We start from the raw sequence: 22,923 nt of genomic DNA, 5'->3' as shown, positions 1-22,923 counted from the left end.
CAAGCTTGTGTCGACACATAATTAGCCTAAATATATAAAGTCTACAATAAAAATTCCTTTTAAAATAAAAATTTGAATAATCAGTATGAAACCATTAGCCAACATCCGGATAAGGTCAGCATAACACTAACAGACATTTTACAATCACCAATACGCTGTAAAATACGACTTTTGTAATATAACTACATTTCCCAGAAGTCCACACTTCACTTCACTGCGCTGATTGGCTGTTACTGCAGTGACGTCACTCGATCGCCCCAAACAAACTGTTGCGGAGCTGTCCCGTGGAGCAGTGCCTTTTATTTAGCGACAAATTTCACCTTTTCACCAATTATCTAGCTGTCAATTCACTTTTTAACCCCCCAGGTACGTTTTGCGTATTGCTAAAGGTTATTTTAATGCGTTCGGATGCATTTTACATTCGATTTGTGTCTAAGTTTTGCACAATGAGTGGCTGTAGCTAACGTTAGCCACATTTAGCTTCTAGTATTGGTTTGTTGCTGTTTTTACACTCTGTCTGGGACTATCAATCACTTTTCGTGCAATTAAAGTAAAAAGTCCACTGTTTGCTATCGTTTTAGGGAGGATATCTGCCATCTGTGCTGTCTACCTGATGATAATTTGACATAAATTTAGGAATATATCTGAAAAACTTCACATCGTGAGCCCTTAATGTTATTAAATAAGCCAAATGTTTAATGTAGGGTTTATTTTTTAACACTAGTCATGTGTAGCTGTGTGTTTGGTCACATAACTCCATCTAGTGGTTTAATGTTGGGGCATTATTATTTTCGTTTTAGTTACTGTCTCATGCAAACTAATATGCTCTTGTATAATTGCAGTGAGACAGGTAAAACTACTATTCTTAATCTGCAAGTCTTTTGATGTGACTGGATAAATATACAGGGATAATTGATGCTTGTGAATTTTCATTTTGGATTAAAAAGTAATAATAATACAATAAAAATAAACTTTGCTTTTTGTGCTTTCTTTGCAGATGAGGTGACATCATGAACTTCTCAGAGGTTTTCAAGCAATCCAACCAACTATGCAAAGTGTCTCCAGATGGAAAATATTTGGTACATTTTTGTCTATCTCAATTTATATTAAAATCTCTATAACTTAAACTTTTGCAGTGCTTATAAATATCTTGGTTAAGCTTCTTCAAGGGCAGTTTTACTAATTTAAGACTTGTTGACAGTTTTCTATCCAAGCGTTTCAGAGTGCCATAGCTATCAACAAATCCAAACAAAAGCTTATTTAATTTGTGTGGTCAAAAGTCCTCAAAATGATGTCCATAATAACTGGAAACTAAAACTGATGATTATTTAAACAAGAGACAAGAAGGTCATGGTAAATTGTCACATGTTATATATCGATGTTCCACCTTCAAGGCTCTCAAAGCACTTTACATCAAGGAGCTACTCACCCATTCACACACACATTCATACCGATGTACGCAAACACTTGGGTTGAGATGGTTTAAGTGTCTTGCCCAAGGACACACTGACAGCATTAATTTATGGGAGCTGGAATCACACCACCAACTTGTGGGTGAGTGGATCAACACTTTGGCAACTGAGCTACTGTTGTCCCAAACAAAACATCTATTTTAATGTTATAGTTATGATTAACAACCTACGTCTTCTCAAAAAATTGATAAAGATCTTTGCAATTTATGTTGAATTGTGTTTTATTTATTTATTTTAATTACTGATAGTTTTGTTTTTTGTTTTCTTCTAGGCGACGTGTGTGCAGTACAGGCTGGTGGTGCGTGATGTGGCTACACTGCAGATCCTTCAGCTCTACACATGTTTGGACCAGATCTCTCACATGGAGTGGTCCTCAGATTCCCAGTTTGTCCTCTGCGCCATGTACAAGAGAGGACTGGTGCAGGTGAGGATCTGGTAGAAGCGCCTCAAGCTAACCTGGGCTGTGAGGGCTGTTGTTCATTGCAGTAACGCCATACTTAATCTGATCACATCAAACAAACAACATAGGCAAATCCTCCAGCGATACAAATGCAGATACCAAAACTAGTAGGGACACAAGATACTGAGTTGAATAGGTATTTCCTGAAGAGGTTTAGAATGATTATTATTTGACCACCAACTGTAGAAACTACTATTTTTTGTGGAAATGTATCCTTTTTCGTATAAACAAGTCACATTCACATTCTTGTCTAAGGACACAGGGATAATATCAATCGCCTAGAGCACTGTTTGAACCAAATATGTTCCAGTGACAGGGCAACCTTTCCACCTGTTAAGATAGTAAAACCGTCTAAGATCCAAAATGAAAGGATAAAGGATAAAAATAAAAGCATTTATCTGTTGAGTCAAACGATGAAGACAGAATATTGGAAAGAAAGTAGTCCAACAGTTTACGTTGATTAAACTTGATGCCCATGACTCTTATTAACTAGTTCTACTCTTGTAATGATTTATGGACTAAATCAGGACTATCAAGAATTTAAGAAACCTTTTGACCCACTGGAAACTATTGAGATAGCGCATTGAGACAAGATGCACGCCCTTCTCCTCACTTCAAAATCATCCTCAAATCTTATCATAAAAATGTACATTTAATTTATAAGGCGCTTGTATTTTTACCACATATTTATCAAATAGTTTTTTCAGTTATAGTAAGGTCTGTTTTTCTAAATTAAGCTCAATCTACTTCCAAAGTTAGAACATTGTATTTGGACAGCCATCAAAATCTTGAAGTATAAATAAGATATAACTTTGTCATCACATCGGTTAGCCTGAGGAGTTTTTGGAAAGCTAGCATCATTTGTGGAAAATTTAGAAAAGGTTTTCGTTGCTCACCTTTGGAGAGGAATCCAACGCCAGTCTTTCATGTTTAAAGGTTTTTGTGGTGAATTGTTTGGGCCGTGCGAGGGTTGTCATTGATGTCTCTTTCTCTTTCTGTGTCTCACTTTGTCTCTCTGTCTCTCTGCTTCCTCTTCTTTGTCGTTCTCAGGTGTGGTCTCTGGAGCAGCCCGACTGGCACTGTAAGATCGATGAAGGGTCTATAGGACTGGTCTCCTCGCGCTGGAGCCCCGACGGGCGTCACATTCTCAACACCACTGAGTTCAACGTAAGTGTGAGGAGTCGGAGCGGGTGATACGCTGCTCCGTGTGTATGCTCTGTACTCTGGAACTGTTGCTGGGCCCGCGGGGAAGGGGGGCCACTGAAAATAGCCAGACACCAGAGCCCTTTTCTTGAATACCCCCCTCTCCTCCCCACCCCGCCAGCCCCCCACCTGCTGCATGTATTCAGCCTGGTTTCACTGCTCGGGTCCTGTTAGCGTCCTGTCAGACACGGCTCTCGAGTGCGCCCACAACACGTCCGCAATGTGTATGTGCCCTCCGGTGTAAGGCCGGTATTTGCTCTGGCAGCAGCGCTCATTACAGTGCACAGTGCCAATGAAAATGTTACAATAGTAAACACAGGTTTGAATTCAAGAATTGCATCTTGAACATCACTGTATTGATTCACAACTTACTTCTGGAGCTGCTACTGTCCAGTGCTATTGTGGTTAAGCGGGGGACATTGGATTGGCAGTAGTTCAGTTAGTGGCATGTTCAGATCCAAAGATCAGTGGATTGAAACTCATTCCCAGCTTCTACAAAGTTTTAATACAAGAAAAGAAGAGGAGAGCCAAGTTACTCTGACATAAAATAAAAGTTATTTGGCTATAGTTGGGACATATAGACGCGTTTCAACCTTGTCTGGGTATTCACTATAGCCAAAATAAAGGACTTTTATTTTGAAATTTTAAAATCACCGTGCCTCAAATCTCCTCTTTTCTTTTTTTTTGGATTCAAGCATCTTTTTCCTCTTGGATCTTTGGACATTTCCTGACCCACTGACACGCTCACCTTTCCTATTTGTTGTAAATCTGCATTTGGCACCAGAGCTCCCGATTGGTATTAAGAAGTGACCATAGTGTACCGGCTCCCCATGAGCCTGTAGGTAGTACAGCATCTGTAAATTTCACCCCAGAAACAGCAGAGGGAGGCAATGAGCACCTCACACGCCCTGCAACAACTCATTTAACCATTATAAGGACTGTTTTATAAATGATACTGCACTTTGCTTTGTACAGTGGGAAGGGTTGTAACTGTTGCTTACAGTATCTTATAGGTTTTATTCTAGTCACTCTTTTTTCCATTAGTCTTACCATACTAAAATTTCAAACCCATTTTCGATACTAATAGAGAATCAATGCTCAATACTGATTCCGTTACCATAATAATAAAAAAAAAAGTAGTACTTTCTTTTATACTACCACGTGGCCTTTATATCTGTGTAATCCCCAGTGGTCCAGGAAGTTTCCATAGTGCTCCATGGGCACTATGGAAGATTAATTTCTGTCCCGTAAATGTGACTCTTTAGTATCGAAACCTGCTCAAATGAGTATCAAGTCTCGATACAACTTTTAGTACCGATTAGTATCCGATTTTTGCTGCTTTTGGCAACTTTCCTGTCCTTAATGTATTCCGTAATGCCTCTAAGCTCAAATGAAGAAGTGTCTCCTTTGGGAGCTTTGACAGTGTGAAGGGGGAGCACTGTGGAGCTGAACCTGACTCCGGGACTCACTTGACAGGTGCTGTGTGGTCCAACTCGCACCCGTCTGCTCCGGAGAGGGGTGCAAGGAGTGCAAGTGTCTGTGGCATGTCTGCTTTGTCTGTCTGCAACTTCCAAAATAAAAACGCAACAGAATGGAGGCACCAGTTCCTAAAGAGACTCACAGGTGGACCTGGCGTTGAGCAATAGCGTCTCATTCCACTTGACAGTCAATGCGAGGCTCATCAGGCATATTATATGAGCTGAACTTCAAATCATAGCTACAGAGAGGCAGAGATTGTTTTTATACAGTAACCTAAAGAAGTTGTGTAGTTTAAAGGGGCACTTTGTAACTTTTATGGTTGAGATTTCACCACGACACTTTAAAGAATGTTACTTTTTCAAGCTTTTAACCTTGTTCAAATATTGTTCTGTCATCAAAAACATACCTGGAGTTGTATTTAGTTTCTTGCACTTTGGCCAAACCAAACACTCTGAGATTCCTGGGATTGTGAGATCAGAGTATTAATGGACGTGATTTGATAGACCTGCGCAGTTTTTAAGTCCATAAATCATTGCCAGACTTGTTCTAAGCCTTTCTACTGTCAAATTGCCTTCATTAATACTGCATGCTTACAGACATGCTCCTTATTACATGGTTTAATTGTTTTCGCATTGGTTATTCCTTCTGCTGCCAGTAGAAGGCGAAATGCAACAGAACAGAGCGTGAGGAGCACTGGGGCTGCAAAATTATCTCTTTAAATTAGGCATTATTTGAAGTTTTAAATAATGAAACGCTGTAAAACAATTAATGCATAATAGTTGTTCTTTAATGTCATACTGTGGAACGTTCCAGACAAAGCAATATAATCTCTACGGGGACAAAGCGACAAACAGCCAGACTGGTACACCTTTTAATTTCATTCATAAATGTTTGAATAATCTCAACATTTTTATTTAATTAGTGCAGATTGGGGATGTAACAATAACCGAAATATCGTGATGTGATATATCGTCAAAAGTCTCACAATAATATCGTGGACTGTCACTGAAGTTCCTTTGCTTAAATGCTGGTTTTATAGTAGCAACAGCTTATGAACGTCGGAAACTACATATCCCATGATTCATTTCTGTGCAGACAACTTGAAGAGAGATGTTGTTCACTTGAATTCTTGAGATTATGACAGAAATAATTCACACCAAAATCTTGTCAAGGTATTTTAAAAGCAAAAAAAGTGTCCCATCTACAGTTATATCAGCCTCTTCAAAATATCGCAGTAAATATCGTACCGTGAGATGCATATCGTGATAATATTGTACTGTGAGATTTGGATATCGTTACATGCCTAGTGCAGATGCTTTCTCATTAGGGCTGGGTATCATTAAGATGCCGATACAATGAATTCCTCCATATATAGTCTACGATACATATCTCGATACAGTGAGCTTTCGATTCAGTATGGTTCAATAAAAAACAAAGGCTAAATCATGGCTGTGATGCTAAAAGTCTTTGTTAAACCACTTATTGTGCAAAGCGAATTTGAAACACACACATTTTAATCATCAAAACAGTGAAAATGTCAAATGTGTCGCATAAACGAGTTACCTTCGTCTGAACAAACAACAAAACTGTAGCGCTGTAACAAAATAATTTATGAAATATACCCAAAAATACTCTTGGTGATATAACGATACAGCAGCTCACAATATCGATACTGTATCATCACATTAAAGATACTACACTCCCCCTATTTCCCATATTTAAAAGTTGCCAAATTTTGTGAAATTTCAATGGTAAATTGTCGAAAGAGTTGTTGAATTGCTTGAATTAGGCTTAATTTAACACCTTGTAATGAGTTCACGGCTGTCCGCTTCCACCTTTTCCACACGCGTCTTTAGCGGCTACTGCTTGGCACTGGCTCGCCCTGATTTGTAATTGCGGTTGATAATGTAGTGTAATTGGTGCAGTATAAGCGGCCTAACACCTTGGCGAGTGGTCCGCTGAACTTACCTTCACCCCGCGGCGAGATTTCATTAAGACAGTGGCAGACGGGTGTAGGTGTCGGGCTTAAATTTCATCCCCGCTCATAAACAGGCCTGCTATATTAACTCGTTCTGGACAGCTGTGCTCAGATCGTGCTTGCGCCTCTCTGTTTGTCCGCATATGTGTCAGTAAATCTGCTTAGCTTAGCTGTGCGTCACCGGCTCCGTGTTTAGATATGCAGGGACGCACATAGTTATAAGTTCACAAGTTTTATTAGGACGGGAGGAAAAGAAAATAGTTTTATTAGTGATAACAAGAGTTTGTGGCAGCGCCGGACTACCTAGTGTTGTTTGAGAGTAATTGTTGACAGTACAGTGGCTTGCGTACATATTTGGAATGATTTTGTTATTTTCTGACATGTGGCAATTGAAATTGAAATCAAATCAATATGAAGTTCAAAGTACAGAGTAGGGGCACAAATTTCCAGGTTTTATATACAATACCAGGTGTCTTTAGAACAAGTATCGTATTTTTCAGACTATAAGGCTGCGTTCAGACTGCAGCCTGAAGTGACCCAAATCAGATTTTTTGGCTTCTATGTGACCTGTATCTGATCTTTTAATGACAGTCTGAACGACACAGATCCGATTTTTTCAAATGTGACCCAGGCCACTTGGATATGTGGTCCTGAAACCGATATATATCCGATCTTTTGACATGCGACTTCAGTGTGAACAGCCAAAGCGCATTCATCCGACCTACACGTTATCAACAAGCCACAAATGTCACTATTCTGCGCTGAAGTAGGCGAAAATTGTTAATGAACTCCGTGTCACTGAAATGAAGCACATCACCACTCACCACTCTTGGCTATGTCTCCGCATCCACACGTTCCTTTCAACGGACGTCGCTGCCGCTGTCCCACAAAACACCACGGCCAAAAACCTCGTCCATCTCCTTCTCAATCTCCTCCTTTAAAACAAGTAAGTTGTTCATGTTCTGGCTCCGGTACGAGAGGAACTTTAAAATCTCCAGGTGCTCAATGCTCATGTCCATGTTTGGACAACTTCCGTAAACACAGAGCATGCTCGCTGCGGTTGACGTCATTGTGTCCTCCAGTGCGCATGCGGGACACTTTCGGGCCGTTTACTGTTCACACTGGAGACCACATACAAGTCGCATTTAATTGGAAATGTGAACGACCGCGCAAAAACATTGGATTTCACAAAAAAGTTGGAATAGAGCATTAAGCCCTGCAGTCTGAACGTAGCCTTAGTCACTCTTTTTTCATGGTTTGGGTGGTCCTGCGACTTATACTCCGATGCGATTTATATATTAAAATTGGCACATTGACAGCCACGAGAGGCTCTAGGCTTGTGTGTCAGTATCTGCTGCTCCTATTACTCCGGTACCACTGTCACTTTGCTCTACTGCACATGTCTCCTGCAGAAAGAGTCTCTGTCCTGTCTGGGATCATGTCAGTCAATCACACCATTACTTCTGTACCTCTGAAAATAAAAAATTTAAGTGACTTCAGTGATAACCATCCTGTCGCGATTCGGAAAGGCTAGAATAATTCTAACTAGAACTGATGCTGAGTCTGACAACAGCTACACAGAAGACATAGACTGTATGAAAGAGTACATATATACGCTATGGCAGAAGAGGAAGCAACGCTCCGTTTACCTTTAGATGTTATGGAGTTGCTCAGAAGTGATACAGACGATGAAGAATTCAACAGATTTAGTGATTTGGAGTGAGATCAATAGTTTGGTAAACTTGTTATATTATTCCCCCAAAAAGTGCGACTTATAGTTTGGAGTGACTTGTATACGTTTTTTTCCTCATGACACATTTTTTGACTGTTGCACATACACTGGATTGACTTATAGTCTGGAAAATATGGTAATTGAGTAAATATTAGAACCATGGTAAGCCTTAGATGCCATTATCTATTTATGAGTGTACAAAGTTTGGCATCAAAATGATACATTTACTATTGTAATCGGCAATTAATCCATTGAATTTTCGATAATTCAGCAATCCCTGGGCGAGCTACTTGGAGAGGTACAAGTTGGAGACCTCTGCATTATACAAAAAAAAAATGTAATTGCAAAATCGGAAATAGTTTCCGGTGAAATTTCTCCATTCTAACGTGTGAACTTGTAGCTGGAAGATGGGTTCCTGCTACTAGTGTCCTTAAATTTTCAATAAAATGGAACATTTCATTCAAGGGCCACCACCACAGAAAAAGCGCTCCTTTACTTGATACACCTTTTCCAATAAGTGACATCAGACATATCATAAACCAAATGTCATTATGGAACAGCTGTCAATCATTCCGGATGCTTCCATGTCAAGGATTTCATGGCGGTTCGTCACATGAAACCTCTCGTGTATTGTGAGCACTTGTCGCCGTAGCCCCCCGCACGTCTAAATTCCTCTCGTTTATCTTCGGAGCTCGCAAAACGCCACTCACACATCCACCCTAATCCACGTTTACCAGCCGGCGGGCGTCAAACTGCAGGCAGAAAAACCTGTGCCAAGGACAACGCTGAGCTCCACCACTTCTCTAATGGTTTTTTACGTCGCGGGGCATCAGATTAGCAATAACATTCCTGCCCATTGCTATCGGAGCCCCGCTAACGTGCAGCATTGTTGGCAGCATCCTTCCAATGCTATAACTGAAGATGGCAGGACAATGGTATACGCCTGCATCCAGATCTGGTTCCCAAGGCAGTATGGCCGGCTGTAACAAGAGAATAAAGCTATATCGGTTGGACGTGGCTTTGTATGAAGAATGCCCACGGTTTAATCCCGCGTTGACAGACTGGTCTATATGGCATTGGACGCACTCAGTAAGAGCTGCAAGAATGACTGGTAGCCGGGGCTTTTCAGTAACAAAACTCTTGTCGCATGTGGCCAGCTCTGATTGCAAGATTTCACACATGACTGTTTTATAAATACTTGTTTGTCACTTTATTAAATAAATGAACTGGACATAGTGCAGTAGTTGCTTGTACCAACGTCATTTTGGTATTGTGGCAACTATAAGAATCTCATTACTCGTTGCAATCAACAGGAATTGGTTCATATTCAAGTCAATTGAATTTGAGTTTAGAGCTTTTAAATATGTTCTTCCATCATATACAATATATGGCCTATAGTATACTTATATTTTTGCACATATGATTGAGTCATTTTGTGTATTCAACCTGTCTCCTCCTCAAGAAGTTCTCCTGTGCATTTTAAAAGTCCACACATTCCCTGGGCTTGTTCTGATCGTTTCAGAGCTCAAATTCCCTACACCAGGGGTTTCCATCTTTTTCCCCATGGAGAGATACTTTAACAAACCTAAATTCTTGCTACTCCCATTATCAAGAAGTTAAGTTGATACAACACTGACTTGCATACAGTTAGATGTCTATTAAACATAAACTATTATCCACTGATTAGTGCTCACAGTCAGACTAAAGTATAATAATGTTAATAGGAATGTGAATATCAAATTTGAATTTGAATCAGCATAATATGTATAATTCTTAATTTCTTTTATGGAGCTACTTGAAACTAGCAAGGGTGGCACCACCTAGTGCCTCCGCTCAATTTCATTTCTCTCCAGCAACTAGGTCAGGAATCAAAATACAATAGACAGTTCGCAAAAAACCCCGGAATTGCAAGTTCAGGCACCAGCCAATCAGTGAAGAGCCATATATTCAATGCTGTCAACGATTCCCAAGATTGAGGATTTAAAGCCGGAATAAAGAGAATGTTTGGTGAATTTCATCAAGGGGAAAGATGTTATTGCCCTTCTTCCTACGGGATTTGGGAAAAGCTTAATATACCAGTTAGCCTCGTTAGCAATGTATTACATATGTCACGACCAAATAGCAGCGATTGGTTAAATGTTAAAAGTACCCACCTACCATTGAGTGAACGAAATCTAAGGCTGTGAGGTCAGACGGTTTGTATGAAGTGAAATTAAGTAAAACTGGCTGATGAATCAGGCTAACTTGAAACCCCCTTCAATAAATAATCAAGTCCTACCGTTTTGACTAAATACATCAAATACACCAAAGAAACATCACTTCTTCACCATGAAAATTAAACTAGCTAACCCATGACTAACCTGCTGACTTTAAATATCTTTTCTATGTTGCTATGTCTGTTTCTATGATCCCAAAGAAAACTTTGAATTTCCTTCGGGATCAATAAAGTATCCTATCAATCCATCTATCCATCTGAGGATTAAACCAGGTTTAACCCAGAACTAATTCTATACTGAACCTATCCTTTCAGATTTTCATAATTTGGTGTAGATCTGGCACTTCTCTAAGTTTGATGAAATGTTTTTATTGTCTTCCCGCTTTCCATCTGCTGCACTGGGGGCTCGTTGGTTCTTTCCTTTCGTCCTCAAGAGTCTGTTAGTAGTATTCAGTTTCGTAGCTTGGTATGTTGTCCTTATTTGACAGTCCAGGGGTCTCATTTAAAAAAAATGTGTACATACAAAAATGACTTGACTTTACCCATTAAGTTTGCGATCTATAAAAACTTGACGTGGAAATGAGTGATCTGGTTCAAAAGAGAGTTTGAGAAAGTTTGTACTATGTCCGTATTTGAATTTTTGGGCTTTTTTAAGGGTTCCCACTGATGTCCCACAGGACATCAGTGGTCAGGGGATCCTCTGCATCTGCTCCTGAAACACACATGGTCTTTAGGCCCCCAGGAATGGTACAAGAGAGTACAGCTTTGATCTTTGTGGCTTACCTATGACGATGCGGAACAACTTGGAGGTACTTGTGGTGTTGGACAATAAACAACACTTTTTTTTTAATCTGTTGGAATATACTACATAATTGGAATAATGCATAAAGTAAGAAATCAAATTGTAAGTCTTTATTGGCCCTATTGTTATCTTTAAAACCATTTGAATCCATTGAACTTTATGGATACAGCAGCTCACAAAACAAGAACCAGTAATTTTGCCCTTTGTAAAGGCATCATTTCTTCCATCTTGAATAGATAAACAGCAGCTGTTTTGAGGAGCGGGTCTTGAATTCTGACACGTGCTCTGACGCCTATGGCCAATCACCAGAGCTGCACCTCACCTTCAGCGCAGAAACCTCATCGTACGTGTCGCTTTACCGCTCAAGATCTCACTGCACAGCGCTGCATGTGGAAAAGCATTTCCCACCTATTTTCCTCAACTACCCCTCCTCTTTCTTGGCTTGGTTTAAAGTTACGTTGCCTTTTGGGCCGGCCTCTCGGTGCTTCCCCTATGCGCAAGCTTCAAGGCATCTCAGAAGTGTGTTTGTATTATGGCCTGTTGCTATGGAGATTAGTTGGGGTAAGCGTGCGGAGAGGGGGTACCAGAGTGGGCGCACAGCTGGAGGTGTGGGGCAGATACTGGGGCCACACTTCAGGGCTGCGAGGGCAGAGACACAGGCCCAGCTCAGGTGTCCGGCCGAGCTGCACGATGAAAGCTTTGTCACCGGGAAGATTTATAGCGGCGCATTCCTGTATTCAATATACAAGGAATGAGGAGGGCATGTACACATGGGCACAGATACAGCTACAGTCTGTGACTGTCGTGAGGCAAGGGAATGACTGCATTGAATTTAAAAACTCTAAGCAGCGTAGAGGGTCTCTTCTCATGTGTTGAAAATTGTTGGAATATTTAAGGGGCATAACTGATCTACCCATAAATTTAACTGCTCAAAATCAAACCTCATAAATTTGCTCTTCTTGAACAGCCAATGCCAGATTGTTGACTGGGGATCCAGGACTATATGCTTTTCAAGCTAACACTCACTTCAGGTTATGGATCAAACTGGGGTCTCATTTATAAAAATGGACATGAGTTTTACTTATTAAGTGTATGTATGGACAAAACACACACTTTCTCAGGTGTCCTAAAACTGGCTCAATTCTCATCTTTCTTAGCACATCACCATTTTCTGCCTCCTCTTAATGCCCCAGTGTGCAAAGTTCTTGGACTGTATCACTTCTTTCTATGTAAACTTGTATTGATTGATCACAATCATAACATGGAAAATCATGTATGTAACATTTTTGTACATACATATGCATGTTTTATAAATGAGACCCCTGGCTCAGACAGGCCTTTATGTGCAGAGTTTGGCAGGCAATCTGGTTAAGACCAAGCCAAGCTCAGGATCTGAAGATGGTTCCCCGAGTGCTGTACTACAGTGTCTCACTGCTCCTGCCAGGTTACAAATGCAGAGGACAATTTCCCTCACGAGAGGTTAACAAAGTATACCATAACCTTTTTTTCTATTGTATGCAGAGTCATTGTATAGAACTATGCATTTGAGCGACATACTGTAAGTAAATGGTTACATATCAACCTTCCAAAGAAATTTTCTTATTTGACCACCGATATGAAAGAATGAGAGCCTCGCACATCAGTTACTAGAGATGGGTGCGTTGGAGGAGAGGGAGAAGCCCAAGAACATAGAGAAAAATCCCGCACACCGTCTTACTTGCAAATTGTGAAATTTATTAGGACAAACCGTCCAACGTTTCGGCACTAGGCCTGTCTGGTTTGCCTGACGAAGGCCTAGTGCTGAAACGTTGCACAGTTTGTCCTAATAAATTTCACAATTTGCAAGTAAGACGGTGTGCGGGATTTTTCTCTATGTTCTTGGTTGACCACCAACAATTTGGCAAAAGCAAGACTGAGAAACATATTTGGATTTTATAAAGGGCCGTTTAGACAAGCAAAAGTTGAAACTTAAGCACATGTCAGTCCACATCAGCTGTGCGTCTTTGCTTGCATTGTTTTCCATGAAAAAAAAAAAAAAGGCACTGAACAAAAAGCAGGTATTGATGATATATTGGCATTGAGTTCTTTTTGGAATGTTGTTTTTTTTTTTAACTGATGCAAATACCAATTGTTTTATTTGAGTGACCGAATAGTGAGATAAATAATTTGAATCCAGATTAAATATTGTTGGACATGCTTTATCCACTTTTTACATTATTGTTGCAGTCTGAAACATTTAGTAGCCTGTGCGCTCATTTGTTCTGCCAGCTCACCCCCCGATGATAAGTGGGCTGTTCTGAGTGTTAAGCTGCGGATGAGAGACAAATGTTGGAGCCCCCAGGATCACTGCGGCCCTGTGAGGACTCCGGGCCTGCCTCAGTAATGGTCTAATTAAAAGGCTGTTGTTGACACCCAGACACCATATGCAACAACCGTTAGCAAACAAATAGCTCTTATATAAACTGATGTCTGGCTCAAAGTCTGTGGAGCTTGGAAGGGCTTATAACCAGGGGAGACCAGTGCTTTACAGACAACACAGCTTATGGGCGTCCAAGTGCATGGCAGGATCTGATATTATCTATAATTAACTACACTGAAGTGAAAGGAGAATTTTGTGCGATCTATTTCTTTCTCCATATTGACCAGTGGTGGAAAGAGTTCTGAAAATGTGTACAGTATACAGTTTGCATTTCTAAAACTTAACTCAGAGCCAATCAGAGCAGGCTGTTATGTGTGTTTGTAGAAATATTCTTAATCTTACAAATACAGGTTTAAAAATCTAGCAAAGGAATATCTTTGGAATGAAAATAAGTGATTTGCATCTTGAAAAGTGCAAGAGACGTGAATTTGCAACGTATAATTTCTTATGTCTTTTCTTCCCACAGCTCAGAATCACCGTGTGGTCGCTGTGCACCAAAGCTGTGTCTTACATCAAATATCCCAAAGCCTGTCAAAAAGGTAAATGCAAATTAAAGGGACAGTGTCATGATTTAGTTACATGAATAAGTTGTTCCCTCTTCAAAAAAATACTTGTTTTTTTTTTTTCTTCATAATCTTAATCTTGTTTTTGTCCATTGGTGAACTGAAATACTTTGTTTCTACCATCTCTACCCACTTTTCCTATCCGATTTGCTGTCATTCATTATTTTTTATTTACTTATTTGTTTTTTACTTGGAAACATACAATCTCAGAAAGACATTCTTCCCTCTCTTGGACATTTAAGTCATTTCTGAATCCATGTTGCCAAATACCATATGTTGTTGGCCCTCAAGCCTGCTCAGTTGGCCCAAATTATGACATGCAGTACTTTTTACTGCAAATTTAAGTAGTTCTGTGGCTATAACCTCAATAACATATTCACGCATTGTTCAGCAGACCTCAAATTTGTGTTTCAAGCCTTTATTAAAGGTACAGTAGCTCAAATGCACCATTCTGAAAGACTCGATGTAGTGACCACCGGTCCGTGGCCCACTACTTCAGATACGTTTCTAGGATATTGTCAACACGAAAGTCCAATACATTTTTTTTTATTCAACATAATCCAAACATCAATTTAGTAACTTTTTTGTTTTATCCATATATAGGGACATGTAATATATCAAACTACGAGTATTGAGATACATTAGATTGCCAAAAGTATTCACTCACCCATCCAAATCATCGAAATTAGGTGTTCCAATCACTTCCATGGCCACACGTGGATAAAATCAAACACCTCAGCATGCAGACTGTTTCTACAAACATTTGTTGGTCGCTCAAAATGATCAAAATGGGTCGCTCTTAAGAGTGCAGTGAATTCCAGCGTGGTACTGTGATAGGATGCCACCTGTGCAACAAGTCCAGTCGTGAAATTTCCTCACTCCTAAATATGGATGAGGATGCTGAAGCACATAGTGCACGGAGGTTGCCAACTGTCTGCCGAGTCAATCGCTACAGACCTCCAAACTTCATGTGGCCTTCAGATAACTTAAGAACAGTGCGTTGAGAGTGTTATGGAATGAGTTTCCGTGGTCGAGCAGCTGCATCCAAGCCACACATCACCAAGTGCAATGTAAAGCGTCGGATGCAGTGTACATCACTGCACGCCGCCACTGCACTTTAGAACAGTGGAGATGTTTTTTCTGGAGTGACAAATCACGTTTCTCCATCTGCCAATTTGATGGACGAGTCTGGATTTGGTTGTTGCCAGGAGAACAGTACTTGTCTGACTGCATTGTGCCAAGTGTAAAGTTCGGTGGAGGGGGGGGATTATGGTGTGGGTTTGTTTGTCAGGAGCTCCAGTGAAGATCCAGTGAAAGGAACTCTGAATGCTTCAGCAAGATATTTTTGACAATTCCATGCTCCAGACTTTGTGGGAACAGCTTGGAGATGGCCCCTTTCTCTTCCAGCATGACTCTGCATCAAAGCAAGGCCCATAAAGACATAGATGAGGGAGTTTGGTGTGGTTGAACTTGACTGGCCTGCACAGAGTCCTAACCTCAACCTGACAGAACACCTTTGGGATGAATTAGAGTTTAGATTGACTGAGAGCCAGGCCTTCTCTCCCAACACCAGTGTGTGACTTCACAAGTGCTCTTCTGGAAGTGTGGTCAAAATTCCCATAAACACACTACTCAACTTTGTGGACAGCGTTCCCAGAAGAGTTGAAGCTGTTATAGCTGCCAAGGGTGGACCGACGTCATATTAAACCATATGACTTAAGAATGGGATGTCACTTAAGTTCATATGCGAGTCAAGGCAGGTGAGTGAATACTTTTCGCAATATAGTGTATGTATCAAACCGTGGACCCAGTATCGGGATTCGTCTTGCATCGTGATGTACTGGCAATACCTGTCAGCCCTGATCTCTATGGAGAAGGTTTCCAAAGAGTCCTTCAGGTGGTGTGACAAAAGCAAAAGACAAAAAAGGACAATCTCTTCTTCCTTATAATCAAACGTTCTCCTCACATCACACCGAGGAGCACCTGAGGACACCATTACAGTCAGAATCACATGCCGTTCTTTACCTTCAGGCTGGGGCCGGGCATGCGCTGAACCAGGCTCCCTCGCTGACAGCTGCTGCCCTCCTCAGTAAATGGGACATGCCCTTCATAACAGAGCTGTCAGCAAGTGCAGGAAAAATGATTGTCCACCACTCTCCCCGTTTTCCACATGCAACGAGGCCAGACAAGAATGCCCATAGAAATAATGTGGCCCTGATGGGGACATAGCACCGGAGCTTTGGGCGTGTCATTGTACCGGCCATTTGCTGTTATGTGGAGGTATTTGATTACATGCAGAGGCCTCCCAAAATAATGGAAGCTAGTAAAATCTGTTACGAGGTAGGTAGCGTGTAAGTAGGTTTTGTGGACCTTCTGACCCCAACAAGTTTGATTCATGGTGGGGCTGGATGAACTTGTCAAGATCAGTTTTGTTTCTTTTTTTTTTTCTTCTTATTTAAAAAATAAATAAATACATTTTTGGTCAAACAATATATATATTGATATTGTTAATGTTATAATGTTATCAACTTTTGGTTAAAGACTCTTTTTATAATTATTAAAAAGAAAATTAAAGGCTATCAATTTTAATTTCATGGATGAGACATTTTGTTAGGTCATTTTGAGAGGTTTTTATTGCCGTGTCTGGAATGACATGGCAATAAAGGCAGTGTCCACCAGCATCTGAGCAGAACTGAAGAAGCAGTTTGGATGAGCTGCGAAACATATTCGGCTAAATAAACTTTTGTCCAGTTGAGAAATTGAATTTCTTCTTTTGCCATGGATTCTACCTGGACGACTGAGGCATTGTACAGGCATGGCAATAAACTTCAATAAACTGGAGACAAATAGGTGACAGCATGTTACGTTCCCTTTGCTATGGGAGAAAGGGAAGTAGCAATAAAAAAACAAGATGTTTAAGGTTTAACAAAAAATTGTGGATTTATTATTTACAGTGTAGGAAAAGGAAAAAACACAGAAAGTTGTGATGAAAATAAAAAGGATTTAAACAAAATAGTCTAAACTATAAATAAATCAATCAGTCAAACTTTATTTGTATAGCACTTTTCATACTTTTGAAATGTAGCACAAAGTGCTTCACATGCAACAGAAAAATTACAATAAATTAATTAACCCCCCATATATACAACAATTTAAACAGAAACATAAAACATAAATATAAAGCTCTTAAAAGTTATAGTAAAAATGAAAATGGAGAGCTAAGATCAGATGGAGACTAAGTAAAGAGACTAAGTAAAATAGTAATGAGCTAAATTAAAAAGATATGTTTTGAGTTTACTTTTAAAAATATGAACACTCGCAGTGGACCTCAGATCCTCAGGCACACTGTTCCACAGACATGGGCCGTAAAAGCTGAATGATGCCTCACCTTGAGTTTTAGTTTGGACTCTTGGGACAGTTAAAAGATGACTACCTGAGAGTCCGAGAGGCTCATATGATAAACGCAGATCAGATAAATAAATAGGACTAAGACCATTAAGAACTTTATAAACCAATAAAAGAACTTTAAAATCTATCCTGAAGCTAAGGACAAAACAAACAAAACTACTAAACTAAGGAGCCCTACCTAAGTCTAACTAAAGTTGTACTGCGAAAACAAGGTGTCTCAAGTGGCTCAAGTTACGGTGTACCTGTAAATAAAAACACTCTGACGATTACATACACCATCCTTTCTTGCACCATTAACTTGCAGCTAGTATCATATCCCCATAGTCAGAAACAGTACAGGTTTATTTAGACAGTGCTCAGCTGTTGTACCTTGTGTTGTGAGTGGATGGTTTGTGTTTCACACTGGTTGACTGTAGCCTGCTCTGATCTCTCCGACAGCTCTGGACTTCAGCAGAGATGGCTGCTACATGGCCCTGGCTGAACGCCGAGACTGCAAAGACCACATCAGCATCTTTGTGTGTGACGACTGGCATTTACTAAGGGTACGTTTAATTATTTTATTACCTTTTTAAACACAACTTTTACAGTATTGGCCATTCTTGGATACTGAAACCTCTACACCTGTTAATCACACATGTCTGATCTGTGCAAATCAAGTGACAGTGCTGCTGAGTGGAAATTTTCTTTTTTTTTCTCCCCCATTTTATTTTTATTTGGAAAGAACAAATATCATTCAGATTTCTTCCAGTTCAAATATAATATCTCTCCATTTTACTGCACATGCATGAAAGGGTTAGAAAAGAAAGAAAAACATTAAGTTAAAATGGAGAATTACTAAAACTTCTGTACAATACAATGTGTCTCGTTGAATGTTTGTTGTGTAAGTTAGCTTTTCCATCTTAAATATTTCAGATACTATGATTGCAAATGTTCATCTGGTCTTTTTCAGCACTTTGAGACAGAAACTCAGGACCTGGCTGGAGTGGAGTGGTCCCCGAATGGCTGTGTGCTGGCAGTGTGGGAGAGCTGTCTAGAGGTTTGTAAAAGCATCAGGAAATATACTGATTGTTTAATTTAGAAGCTGCATTGAGCAAATTAAAGGTTTCATTGGGTTTTAAGTATGGGACAAGATCTGAATTATGACAAGACTGTGTGTACATGACAAAAATGATCTTGTGAGATTTTTTTCCCCATGTGTTTACATTTGAACTGGACAAAAAAGTGTTAAGTCACAGCAAGTTGTGGAAAAAAAACAGTGCTACAATGAACAAAAATATTAGTATAAGTCATTCAGAACTGATGAGGCCACAATTCTGAACCAAACCAAATCATTTATTATAAAATATGACAAAATCTTCTCTTGTCTTGTCCCATCCCTAATTTTAATCACTCCATTTAAGCTCAAATTTACACTCTAAAGAAAGTAGGAGTCACAAACTGATTTAACAAAATTACTTCTTTGCAAGTCTATTTTTTTTCTGCCCAAAAATGTCTACTCAAATCAAATGGTTGCTTCAGAATAGAAAGGTTTTGGATGAAAGTTGAAACATCTCAAAATCTTGCCCAGTTAACTGCTTTTCTATTTATCTTTACTACTAAACACAGTCCAGTCATTAGACAGTCATTCCAAATAATTGTTAATTGATGAAATACCCCCCCTTCCATTTTCCTCATGCTCTTCCTCCCTCAGTATAGGGTGTTGCTGTACTCTCTGGATGGGCGCCTTCTGTCGACCTACAGTGCGTACGAGTGGTCTCTGGGGATCAAGTCTGTGTCCTGGAGCCCCAGCAGCCAATTCCTGGCCATCGGCAGCTATGATGAGAAGGTAAGGCCGCATTCACTGTTGTTCTGGTTTAGTCCTGATGTAAACTCTATTTGGTCCTGTTCCAGTCCTGGTTTAGTTGTGGATTTAGTCCCAATTTTGATGTGTTGTGTGTGCAAGTGCGAATGCGCTCAGCGACAAAACATATTTCTTATTTCTTTAAATTAGGAATGGGTGATATATATTGGTTCCAGAATCGTTATCAGCCAGTGTGATACTGATTCTGTGTATTAGTCGATATCCTCATTCGATACCGATATTCCGTACAGATTTTTATTTTTTTTTATCTGGGTGCCGTTTTTGAACAGACTCATGAGTCAAAATGGAAGTAGAGGAGCGTTAAATGGCAGTATGTTACACAAACATGCACATTGCACACTTTTTGTTACTAAAGTGAAAGGTTAATTAGTGATTTTTACTTTTTACTTCAACTTAAAATAAAGTTGTGGGCCTTGCTATGGATTTTAAAAGCTAAAAATCTGTATCCGCAAATATCGATTTATATATTAAAGTATAGGGAAAGGACGCACATTTTATGCCCCAAAATATTTATAATAAAGGTCCCACAAATATCTATTTAATTTGTGTTTTTTTTTTTTTTTTTTTTATTTGCTTGTCTCAGGTACGAATCCTTAATCACATCACGTGGAGGAAAATTGCACAGTTCGAGCATCCTTCGACGATCAACAACACAAAAGCTGTAAGTACAAACACAAACACTGTTTCTTTCCCTTGTCATAGTTTTAGCTTGTACATTTGTATTTAGATGAATGCTTTTTTGGTCTGAAGGTTATGTATAAGGAGGTGGAGAGACGGCCGACAGTGAGTGAAGACCTGTCCATCCACAGCATCTCCATGGGCTCCACTCTCTTCAGCACGCAGAGCAAATGTATGAACGATTTTCTGTTAACCTAACTGAGACATATACATTACTTTTAAGAGTTTCATCTTATTGTTTAACCATTCAAAGTTGTATTTAGAGTGATCTTAGAGTGATCTTAGAGTGATCTTAGAGTGATCATCTGCTTGATGCTCACCACTGTTGCCCTCTGCAGATGAGATCTCTCCTATGCCGGTCCATCTCCCTGTGGTTAAACCCGACCCAGAGCGCGCCAACCCTAAGATCGGCATCTCCAGTCTGGCATTCAGCTCCGACAGCCGCTACCTGGCCACGAAAAACGGTAAATGCAGCTGGGGCAGACTAAACCCCTCTGGGATGGTCCCCTTTAGCAATGAGCCACTCACCAACCCAGAGGCTGGCGTTGAATCCCAGTGCTACAATCTGCCAGTCTGTAGAAATACTGTGATTCACAGCTTTTCTGTATTATACCAGCAGCCTCATAAAACTGATATTAATTATTATAAGTGTCCAACATCCCAATCATTCTGTTAGGAGACATATTTTAATATTTCTGTGTCTCCAACCTCCTGTCTCTGCCCACTTCTTTGTATGTAATAGCAATAATGAAGAAAATATTACTGACTCCAGTAGGGGTGTGCAAAAATATTGAAATATCGATATATCATGTCGTTTAATACTGTGAGCTGCTGTTTACATATATATTGGCAAGAGTCGTTTTTGGTATATTTTATTAAATTATTTTGTAACAGTACTACAATTTTGTTGCTTGTTCAGAAGGAAAGAAGGAAGGAAACTCGTTCATGTGACACATTTGACATTTTCACTGTTTTGATGATTAAAATGTTTGTGTGAACTTTGCACAAGAAGTGGTTTAACAACGACTTTTAGTATCACAGCCATGATTTAGCTTTTATTTTTTTACTGAACTGTATGAAATTGATTTGAAATATATCGTATTGAATCGTATTAAATCGAAAGCTCACTTTAACGAGATATGTATCGTATCAGCAACTTCTGAAGGATACCCAGACCTAGATTCTGGTCACTTTTTCAGCTGTAAGCACATAAACAGGAAAATCCTCTGTTTTGATGTGGTGAAAGTTAGTAGCAGTTTTCAACAGAAAGTCAATGGACCTGTTTTAATCAATGTTTACATTGGGCAAAATGTAAAATAATGACCTAATCTATTATAGTCAAATACTAAATACCAGAAAAAAAGCATAAAATTACTTAAACACATCCATCCTAGTTCATCACACTTTTAGCTGCTATATGTGACTCTTTTTTGTTTTTCTTCTCATGTGCAGACAGTATGGCCAGTGTGGTGTGGGTGTGGGACATGCAGCAGATGAGCTCTGTGGCGGTCCTGGAGCAGACGGCCCCCGTGCGCTGTTTCCAGTGGGACCCCCGACAGCCGCGCCTCGCCCTGTGCACCGGCAACACCAAACTCTTCCTGTGGTCCCCGGCAGGCTGTGTGGCTGTGCAAGTCCCCGCTGAAGGTAACATTTGTTTTGGATTTGTCACTTTGTGCACATGGGATGTAAACGATGCATTACATGGAGCGAGGTCTGCATGACCTGCTCACGTTTGGCACCATCAGCGTGCACTCTTGTTTGAGGCACCCACAGGAGTGCCACCAGTTACATGCTCCTTTGAGTGAAACAAAGCCGTGGGCAAAGAAATGGGCCGATCTCGAGCCTGTCAATAAGGTCCTGTCTGTGTGCTTCTACAGCCCTGACTAAAACTAGCCCTTTTTTCTCCCTTGGACCTGACACTCATCTAACCCAGTACCTCTGCAGTTTGCTCTGATAGTTTCCTGTTTTTGGTGACAGGTAGTTTCCAGGTGCAGTCTCTGAGCTGGCACAGCAGTGGAGACTCTCTGATCCTCCTGGGGAAGGACCAGCTCTGCCTCTGCTACATGGAGACGCACCAAGACCAACAGTAAAACACCACTGTACCGACTCAGCGTAGAATGTACATGAGCAATGACGCTGTACTGTAGTTTGTCTGTGTGTTAGAACTACAAATACAGTCTGACCAAACCCCGCTGTGCAGGTAACTAGGGGCTTCTTATTTTTACTACTACTGCTAATAATAACTTCTAGACATTCCACTTTTTGATACACTGTGACAAAATACAGTAGTTTGAGGTTCTATTGCACTTAGTTTTGTATTTATTTATATGAATTGATTGAATAAAATGCATTGGTTTACTACACTTTTGTACTTTTTGTGTACAGAGGTTACTGTTACTTCAATAAAAATATTACTAAACATATGCTGCTAAAAAAGTGTTCTGAGAAGTACAGTTTCTTTTAAAAGTTACTCAAGTAAATGTCACTGAGTACTACCCACCTCTGAGTCTTTGGATCAAAAAGATAAGGACATGAACGAGACAAGACGAGATTTTTACATAATTCCTAATATAAACATTTCTCGATTCAGTTTCCAGTTTTGGCCTCATAATTTTTTATTTTCTGGATTTCTTTTAGATGTTTCCATTCTAAT

At 40.0% G+C, this 22,923-nt stretch overlaps 1 protein-coding gene across 1 annotated transcript; it reads left to right on the top strand.

Annotated features, from left to right (window-relative positions):
* Positions 1-229: 229 nt before the first annotated feature.
* wrap73 (WD repeat containing, antisense to TP73) lies at positions 230-22,693 on the top strand. The gene is made up of 13 exons (XM_020933019.2): positions 230-366; positions 998-1,079; positions 1,744-1,896; positions 2,983-3,099; positions 14,227-14,299; positions 18,170-18,273; positions 18,681-18,767; positions 19,422-19,556; positions 20,176-20,253; positions 20,343-20,442; positions 20,609-20,734; positions 21,723-21,914; positions 22,248-22,693. The coding sequence occupies exons 2-13, from the start codon at positions 1,011-1,013 to the stop codon at positions 22,358-22,360; spliced, it is 1,347 nt and encodes a 448-aa protein (XP_020788678.2). The 5' UTR covers positions 230-366; positions 998-1,010; the 3' UTR covers positions 22,361-22,693.
* Positions 22,694-22,923: the final 230 nt, after the last annotated feature.

Source organism: Boleophthalmus pectinirostris, unplaced genomic scaffold (assembly GCF_026225935.1).
Source record: "Boleophthalmus pectinirostris isolate CB_2022bp ecotype Guang Dong unplaced genomic scaffold, ASM2622593v1 HiC_scaffold_8, whole genome shotgun sequence".
Taxonomy (NCBI): domain Eukaryota; kingdom Metazoa; phylum Chordata; class Actinopteri; order Gobiiformes; family Gobiidae; genus Boleophthalmus; species Boleophthalmus pectinirostris.
This window is presented reverse-complemented; position numbering and strand designations above follow the sequence as displayed.

Coding starts and splice junctions, on each gene's coding strand:
- wrap73 (XM_020933019.2), top strand. CDS start 1,011: ATGAACTTCTCAGAGGTTTTCAAGCAATCCAACCAACTATGCAAAGTG. Junction 20,254..20,342: donor CGATCAACAACACAAAAGCT/GTAAGTACAAAC, acceptor TTTGGTCTGAAG/GTTATGTATAAGGAGGTGGA. Junction 20,443..20,608: donor CTTCAGCACGCAGAGCAAAT/GTATGAACGATT, acceptor TGCCCTCTGCAG/ATGAGATCTCTCCTATGCCG.